Here is a 9288-nt window from a genome sequence, read left to right on the forward strand (position 1 = left end):
GTTATAATCTATATAATCTCTTCTTTTTGGATATTTATTTGCAATTATTATTGACAGTTTTAGAAAAGAAAGCAAAACAAGGAATTGCTGGTGTAGACACTGAATTTCCATGAATTTTAACGGTTGTTGATACTCTTCCTATTTTAAAGTTCTTAGAAATTTTATTAAAATTTTGATAATTTTCTGAATTTGCAGGAAGAGCTAAATGTTATGACAGTCTGAATTGTTACTAGTGATATTTTTATGATTTTCTATTATTTTGGGAAAGGACAAACATAACAATGGTGTGGGAACTTACCATGAAATAAAGTATGATGGCTATTAGGATTAGATCGCTGCCTCATTGTTCAGCTCTACCCAGAGAATACTTGAATTATGGCACAGGCCTAACATGCCTAGTATCTATGGCACGTCAAACTAGAGGCAGTATTTTCCAAGAATATTATGTTCTGTGGAGTTTTCTTTGTCACAAAGGAGGCTATATCATAATATTTTGGAGGAAGTATATATGATTTCATCAAATGCCACACATTTGATAAAAATGGTCGCCAAGTAAAGATTCTTTATTGAGATATTTAAAATAGAGAAATGTTGTCTCCTTGTGTGTTAAATAAAATAAAATAAATTAGAGAAATGTACAAAGAAATTTTTATACTCTTGCCTTTACCCTACTCAGAATTGAGGTTATCATGTTTTTCATATTTGCCTTTTTCTAAATTAAAGGAACATAGCATAGCAGGTATTGTTGATTTCTTTCACTAATCCACCCACAGATAATTATAGTTCAGATCAGAGAGTAGTGTAGATGATCATGCTCTGTGGCTGTATGGGAACCTTGACAGCAGTGCTGGCGGCTGGCCCTCTGGCCACCCTGGCAGCCTTAAGTGAAGTCGAGGCTGCCTCAGGACTGTGGGGGCCTCTGGGACCCCAAATGAGGGACAGCAGCCTGCAGCCTGATGCCATCATCCTGGGAGCTGATCCAGCAGTTGGTGATTAAGCTGTCCCAGGCAGTGTGGGCCAACAACCTGCACACAGTGCTTGGCTGTGCAAGATCCTGCCCAGCAGCCCCACGCTCAGCATGCGCCTGGTCAACAGCCACTGTCTGCAGGATGGAATAGTACACCCAACAATGATAAATGGTTTGGTGATTCTGGAAGACCTAAAGGCAGAAATGCTGTTCAACCCAGCAATCCCATTACTGGGTATATATCCAAAGCAATATAAATCATTCACTTATAAAAACACATGCATGCGTATGCTCATTGTAGCACTATTAACAATAGGAAAGACATGGAATCAACCTAAATGTCCATCAGAGATAGGCTGGATAAAGAAAATGTGGTACATATACACCATGGAATACTATGCAGCCATAAAAAAAAACAACAACATGTCTTTTGCAGGGACATGGATGGAGCTGGAGGCCATTATATTTAGCAAATTTACTCAGGAACAGAAAACCAAATACTGCATGGTCTCACTTACAGGTGGAAAAGCTAAATGAGGCGAACACCTGGACACATAGAAAGGAACAACATACACTGGGGCCTACTGGAGGGTGGAGGGGGAGGAGGGAGAGGAAGAGGATCAGAAACAATAACTAATGGGTATCAGGCTTAATACTTGGGTGATGAAATAATCCGTACAACAAACTCCCAGGACACAAGTTTGCCTATGTTGCAGACTTGCACTTGTATCTCTGAACTTAAAATAAAAGTTAAAAAAAAAAGAAAAAGAAATGGTTTGAAAACCCGTACTGAAATTTTACTGTCCAGTTGAAGGATGCCCTGCGGGCTCTCACAGACCATTTTCTCAATTTTCTCTCATAAAGCAGCACTTTATGAAAATGCATGCTGAGAACAGAAATGTAGTAATGAGACTTGAAAAGACACTTGGAGGACTGTGGCAAGATTTGTGAGTGCACGTGTGTCTGTCCCTATGCCAGTGGAATGGTATTACAGTCTCACATTTACTAAACTGGCCATGATCTCTGCAGAACCCAGATATCTACCTAGTTAGAAAAGGAAAATGTAGAACTGTCTATAAAGCTAGAGATTGTCCAATAAGACTGTTGAATCACTAAGCAACCAGCCAACTCCTAGACAGACACTCAAGAACCAGAAGCTTCAGAAATAAAACTAGTAGCTTTTTTTTTGAATAATCTTGAAGCTCTAATGCCAGAAAGCAGACTCTTACAACACCTCTGAGATAGCCTCAGAAGTTGCGTTTACCATATCCCAAAGTGGTTTTGGTTACCTGTGACGTAGTTTTCTCCTATGCTTGTCGTTGAGCCTGCAGCTGACTCCCTGCTGAACCTGTGGTGTGAGGTATTGATGAGGCTTCTGCCATAGAGTCTATGTACCTACTACCTTGTCAATAGGAACCCTGATCCATGCCCTAGATTCAGAGGTTTGCTCTCTTAAGAAGAGCCTACCTCTTTCAAAAAATTGTAAATCCTGTTGCTGTTGAGCCAATTAATACTGTTGTTCAAGTGAACCTGGGTAAAAGTCTCTCCAATTCTTTGCAAGAAATAGGGAGCACATGCCCAAAGAATAGCGTTTCTTCAATTAATGTACAGACAGATATGTCTTATGCTTCACAAAACTTTGTACCTTCTGCACAGTGGGCTAGCCTTGATTCTTCTGTGTCTTCTTGTTCTCAAATCGATTTGTCATTTGATTCTCAAGTGTCCCTTCCCATTAGTGTTCACACAGACATTTTTGCCCAGCTTGAAGCTAACTTCATCTATAATTGCTCAGAGTGATGCATTTATAGGCACTTGTTTCCAGTCAGGTGAGATCTTCAGAGAAACCAAAAGTAGTAGGATTGTTTAAGACTAAAACCATGGGATTGAGATGGGAAAGGCTCATTGTGGGTAAAGCAAATTTGCCAGGGGCTGGAGGAAAGGAGAGATTGTCAGGTGAGATGGGGAGGTGGTGTAGATTAGACACTTAGTTAGAATGCTTGAGTTTGAGATATCTATTAGACATCCACCACTGAATTTAGTAATGTGGCAAAAGGTCCTAGACCATAAAGATTTTCACTTTTTAATGAGACTAGACCAAGCAGAATAAATAATTTCTGAAGTTGAAAACAGGTCTTTTGAAATAGCACAGGCAGACTGGAAAACAAAAGAGAAAAGTGAACAAAGCCTATAGGATTTACAGGACACCATTAAGCAAACAAATATTTGTATTCTGGGCATTTTAGAAGGAGAAAATTAGGGAAATGGTATAGCAAGCATATTTAATAAAATAATAGGTCAAAAATTTCCAATTCTTGAGAGAGGGCTGGACATCCAAATACAGGAATCTCAAAAAACCCCCAAATAGATTCAACCCAAACATGTCCTCTCCAAGACACATTTTAGTCAAATTGTCAGAAGCCAAAGACAAAGAAAAAACTTTAAAAAAAAAAGCCAGGGAAAGGCATTAAGTCATATATAAGGGAATCCCCATTACACTAACAGTGGATTTCTCAGCAGAAGCCTTACAGGCCAGGAGAGAATGGAATGATGTATTCAAAGTACTGAAAGAAAAAAAACCCCTGCTAGCCAACAATATTATGCCCAGCAAATTCATCCTTCAGGAATGAAGGAGAAATAAAATATGTGGCAGACAAGCAAAAATGAAGGGAATTAATAGTCACCATACTGGACTTACAAGAAATGTTCAAGGGAGTCGTACATCTGGAAGAGAAAAAATGATGACCACCATGATGAAAATATACAAAACTATAAACTCACTGGTAGAGCCAATAGAAAAAGGAAAAACAAAGGAATCAAATCTTATTACTACCAATCAAAAAAATAGACAATAAGATAGGAAGTAAGGAACAAGCGATATACAAAACAACCAGAAAGCAATAAATAAAATAATAGGAGTAAGTCATCACTTATCAACAATAATCTTAAATGTAAACAAGTTAAATGCCTACTTAAAGGTATTGACTAGTTAGGCACAGTGGCTCATGTCTGTAATCCCAGTACTTTGGGAGGCCTACGTGGGTGGATCACTTGAGGCCAGGAGTTTGAGACCAGCCTGGTCAACATGGCGAAACACCATTTCTACTAAAAATACAAAAATTAGCTGGGCCTGGTGGCACATGCCTGTAATTTCAGCTACTCAGGAGGCTGAGACATGAGAATTACTTGAACCTGGGAGATGGAGGTTGCAGTGAGCAGAGATCGTACCACTGCATTCCAGTCTGGGTGACAGAGTGAGATGCCGTCTCAAAAAAAAAAAAAAAGATGTTTACTGACTTTATGGTTAAAGAAACATGACTCAACTATATGTTGCCTATAAGAAACTCACCTCACCTGTAAAGGCATTTTCAGACTGAAAGTGAAGGGATGGAAAAAGATATTCCATATGAATGGAAATCAAAAGTAAACAGAAGTAGCTATGCTTATATCAGGCAGAACAGACTTCAAGTCAAAAGCCGTAAAAAAAAAAAAAACAAAAAACAAAAAACAAACAAACAAAAAAAAAAGAAGGACATTACATAAATAATAAAGGGATCAATTTAGCAAGAGAATATAGCAATATAAATATATATGCACCCAACACCAGGGTACCCAGGTATTTAAAGGAAATATTATTAGGTCTGAAGGGAGAGATAAGCTTTTATACAATAATACCTGGAGACCTCAACACCCCACTCTCAGCACTGGACAGATTGTCTAGAAAGAAAATCAACAAAGAAACATTGGATTTAAATTGCATCATTGACCAAATGGACCTAAAAGATATTTACAGAACATTTAACTCAACAGCTGCAGAAAACATATTCTTTTTATCAGCGCTAAGAATATATTCCAGGACTGACCATATGTCAGGACACACAAAAGTCTCAAAAATATTTTAAAAATTAAAATCAAATCAAATATTTTACCTGACCACAATGGAATAAAACTAGAAATGAATTACAAGAACATTTGAAACTACGCAAATACATGGAAATTAAACAATGTGTTCCTGAACAACCAATGGGTGAAGAAAGAAATTAAGAAGAAAAAATTCTTTGAAACAAATAAAAACAGAAATACAACATACCAAAACATGGGACACAGCAAAAGCAGTATTAAGAGGCAAGCTTATAGAGATAAATGCCTACATCAAAAAACCAGAAAGATTTCAAATAACCTAATGATGCATCTTAAGGAACTAGAGAAGCAAGAACAAACAAAAGCCAAAATTAGTAGAAGGAAAGAAATTATAAAGATCTGAGCAAAAATAAATGAGATTGAGACTAAAAATATACAAAAGATCAACAAAATAAAATGTGCTTAAACGTCTTCAAAGATTTTGACCCCGTGTGTGTGTGTGTGTGTGAGAGAGAGAGAGAGAGAGAGAGAGAGACAGGGTCTCAGTCTGTCACCCAGGCTGGAGTGCAGTGGTGAGATCCTGGTGCATGGCAGCCTCAACCTCCTTGGCTCAAGTGATACTCCCACTTCAGCCTCCCAAGTAGCTGGGACTACAGGTGCATGCCATCACACCCAGCTACTTTTTTTATTTTTGTGTATAGACAGGTTTTCGTCATGTTGCCCAGGCTGGTTTCAAACTCCTAAGCTCAAGCAATCCACCTGCATTGACGTTCCAAAATGCTGGGATTTCAGGCATGAGCTACTGTGCCCAGTCAAATTAGAGCCTTTAAAAAACAAGTAGCTTGTAGAAAAGCTTATGATAATTGCTCGAACCTTAAGTAATAAAGACATTTTTCATTTGTACATTTGTTCTTTTACTAATTGAACATTTATCGAGTACCTATTATATAGTAGACACTATTATATGTAGTAGACCACCATTTCTGCCCTCAAGTCTAGAAGCCAAGGCCATTCCCCCATAGCTCAGACAGAAGATAAATAGGGAGGAAGTGAGTCCAGTTAGCAGCTTATATGAGTCTCCTGGTTCATTACTTAATCCTCATTGAAATCTTATTATTGTGTGTGTTGGGGGTAGGATGGAAGCAAAATACTGTTTTGTTAGTTCCCATGCTCTTTGGGATCTTTCTGTTCCTTTTGAAAGTGAGAAAATAACCAGGAGATCCACATTCTTCACAAGAGATATGGATGTGGAAAGGAGAAGGATTTTGAGAGAAGTCAAGAGCCATAGGGTGGAATAATATAGGCTTATGTATACTTGCAACTTCCTAAAGAGAATCATGTCCCAAAAGTCTTCTAACAAAGCTTGTTGAGAGCTTGGAAAAATGAGATAGGTAAAAAATCAAGGTCACTTAAAATACTTAGAAGTGTTGGGGAGAGGAAATGGTAAAACTAGTTAGAATGGCTGTATGGCTCAGTAGTTAAGCAGGTGGGCTCTGGCACCAGACAGATTTGGCTTCTGATTGTAGTGCAGGCACTTAACTGTGTGACCTTGCAGAAGTGATTTCACTTATTGAAGCTTCAATTCCCCATAAGTAAAACAGAGTGGAATTTCCAGGCAGATCTAAGTCCGTATGTAGCATGTCTTGATAGTTCCTTTCTCAAAGTATATAAGCCCTCAAATGATCACAAACCTGCATTAAAAAAATCTGTTCTGGGCCGGGCACGGTGGCTCAAGCCTGTAATCCCAGCACTTTGGGAGGCCGAGACGGGTGGATCGCGAGGTCAGGAGATCGAGACCAACCTAGCTAACACGGCGAAACCCCGTCTCTACTAAAAAATACAAAAAATTAGCCGGGCGAGGTGGCGGGCGCCTGTAGTCCCAGCTACTTGGGAGGCTGAGGCAGGAGAATGGCGTAAACCTGGGAGGCGGAGCTTGCAGTGAGCTGAGATCCGGCCACTGCACTCCAGCCTGGGTGACAGAGCGAGACTCCGTCTCAAAAAAAAAAAAAAAAAAAAAATCTGTTCTGGGACCCCTCATTCATTTGTCCACCCACCCATCCGTCCTTCCGTCCACCCATCCATCCATCCATCCATCATTCATCCATTTAAGAACTATTTATTGAGCACTTACCATTGCTTGGCATTGCAGATGAAATTGTGATTAAGAAGTTATTATCCCTGCACTCCTGTGCCTTACAGACTAGAGGTGAATACGGATTTACATCTATAACCATTATTATGATATTACCAGTGAAAAAGCACAGAACACCATGGAGAAATATAACTTGGGGCTCATTCTTTTCATTTCTCTATTCACAAAATTCCATTTTATCATTCTCTAATTTGTCAGCTCCCATTCACTAGTAACCCACAACAATCTGATTTCTTCCTACCCAACCCAACTTCCTACCCAACTTTCACATTTGCTGAAAATGGCTAAGATCAACAACAATCCAATCGTCAGTTCTCACACTTTCATTCTTCCTATTAATCGCTCTCTGTAGCACTTCACATTGACAACAAACTATGTTTCTTGAGACATCTCTTCCCATAAATTCGATAGGTCAACTGCCTTTCTTATTAACCCGTCTGCTGCTTCTGCTCTTTAACTTTTGGGACAATCCTTAGCATTTAATATTTAAGCCTTTTCTATACATGCTTTTATGTATGACCTCATTTATTCCCACATCATTAACTACCATGTACATTTTAAGGATTGTGAAATTCATAGATCTGGTTCCAAATTCAGATGGGCATTTAACTTATTTTAAAAGAGAATTTAACTTAATTCAAAACTAAATTTATCATCTCCATAGCTTTTTGTTTTGTTTTGACTGAAACTAATAGTGGTAACATTTACTCAGTCTCCTTGGATTGAAATTTTGTGCTCCTATTTCACAATATTTCTTCTACCAAAATTTCTTTCTTTACCCCCTCTGAAAACATTTATTTTCTCTCTAACTTAGGTTGAGTTATTCAATTAAGTAACTAAATAGAATAAAACCATATTCATTTCACTATTAACACTTAACAGGTTGTAATTTATTTCCAAGTCCTTCCCACTGAACTGAAGTTTAACTCTTTATTGAGTGCTTAATAACCATCAGAGAGCTTAGTACATAGTAGCGACTCATCAATGAAATCTTAAATTCTTAAATTCTTTTTTCTTCTCTCTTTTTTCATACCTAGTCCCACAGATAATTCTTAAATTCTTTAAAGATTCACAAGCTTTTTGACCATATCCTTGAAGGCTTGTTTTACCTGTTGGTTCCTTAGGGTGTAAATAAAGGGGTTCAACAAAGGAGCAACTGAAGTAATGAGTAGAGCTACTCCCTTGTTGAATGTATCCCCTTCTTTTGCAGAGGGATTAATGTACATAAACATGCAGCTTCCATAAGAGAGAGAGATGACAATCATGTGGGAAGAACAAGTGGAAAAGGCTTTTGTCCTTTGCTGAGCAGAGGGGAGTTTCAGAATAGTCTTGATAATGAATGTATAGGAGAGAATCACTAGCACCAGAGTGACCACTAGGGTCACAGATGCCACAAGAACGACAACCTTCTCTATGAGGCTTGTGTCTGAACATGAGAGTTCCAGAAGAGGCTCATAGTCACAGAAATAATGATTCAGCCTGTTGGATGCACAAAAGTCCTGCTGACTCATCAGGGTGATTGGTGGTATAATAGCCATTAGCCCACCCAGCCAAGAGCAGAAAATCAGCTGGGTGCAGACTCTGCTGCTCATGATGGTGGTGTAATGCAGAGGTTTGCAGATGGCCACATAGCGGTCATAGGACATGGCAGCCAGAAGGTAAAACTCTGTGGCCCCAAGGAATATGGCAAAGAAATACTGAGTGAAGCAGCCAGCAAAGCTGATACTCTTGTCCCCTGTTGTGATGCTAATCAGGACCCTGGGAATGAAGATGTTTGTGAAGGAAATTTCCAAGAAGGAGAAGTTCCGGAGAAGGAAATACATGGGAGTCTGAAGGTGGGAGTCCAGTAAGGTGAGGATGAGGATAATCAGATTTCCAAGGATGCTGAGTAAATACGTAAGGAAAAGAAAGGTGAAAACTGCCACCTGGAGTTCAGGGATATCTGTTAGACCCAGAAGGATGAACTCAGTTAAAACGGTTTTATTTTTCATTGTTGAAAAAATTTTGAGTCTCAAAGTGAAAAAGAGAGTAGTAACCAAAGGTGAGAAAGGAAGAGGTGCTCTGAAATGAACAGATGAAGTCTGACAAGAACAAAATGAAATGGACGATGAACTCCTCTGATGACATGGTCCAGACCAGTGGCCCATTTGAATGATGTTGGATCCTTCCAGTCCCATTTGCCCTATGGAGAAAAATTCTTGTCATTGTTTTTCCACATTGTAGTCTCCCTAGTGCTCACATGAGGCAAGTGTCTGCCTCATAGATGATGTTCAAAAAGTTGTGAAATAAGTTAATAAAATAATGTCTCCAG

General features: G+C 38.9%; 1 protein-coding gene and 1 pseudogene across 1 annotated transcript; one reads left to right on the top strand and one right to left on the bottom strand.

Moving 5' to 3' along the window:
* Positions 1-956: 956 nt before the first annotated feature.
* Positions 957-4032, top strand: LOC117090862 (annotated as a pseudogene).
* A 4006-nt stretch (positions 4033-8038) lies between these two features.
* Positions 8039-8968, bottom strand: LOC117089979 (olfactory receptor 2AP1). Its single transcript, XM_033221782.1, has one exon. It carries the CDS (start codon positions 8966-8968, stop codon positions 8039-8041), a length of 930 nt encoding a protein of 309 aa, XP_033077673.1.
* Positions 8969-9288: the final 320 nt, after the last annotated feature.

This window comes from Trachypithecus francoisi, unplaced genomic scaffold (genome assembly GCF_009764315.1).
Source record: "Trachypithecus francoisi isolate TF-2019V2 unplaced genomic scaffold, Tfra_2.0 Lachesis_group11, whole genome shotgun sequence".
NCBI classification, from domain to species: domain Eukaryota; kingdom Metazoa; phylum Chordata; class Mammalia; order Primates; family Cercopithecidae; genus Trachypithecus; species Trachypithecus francoisi.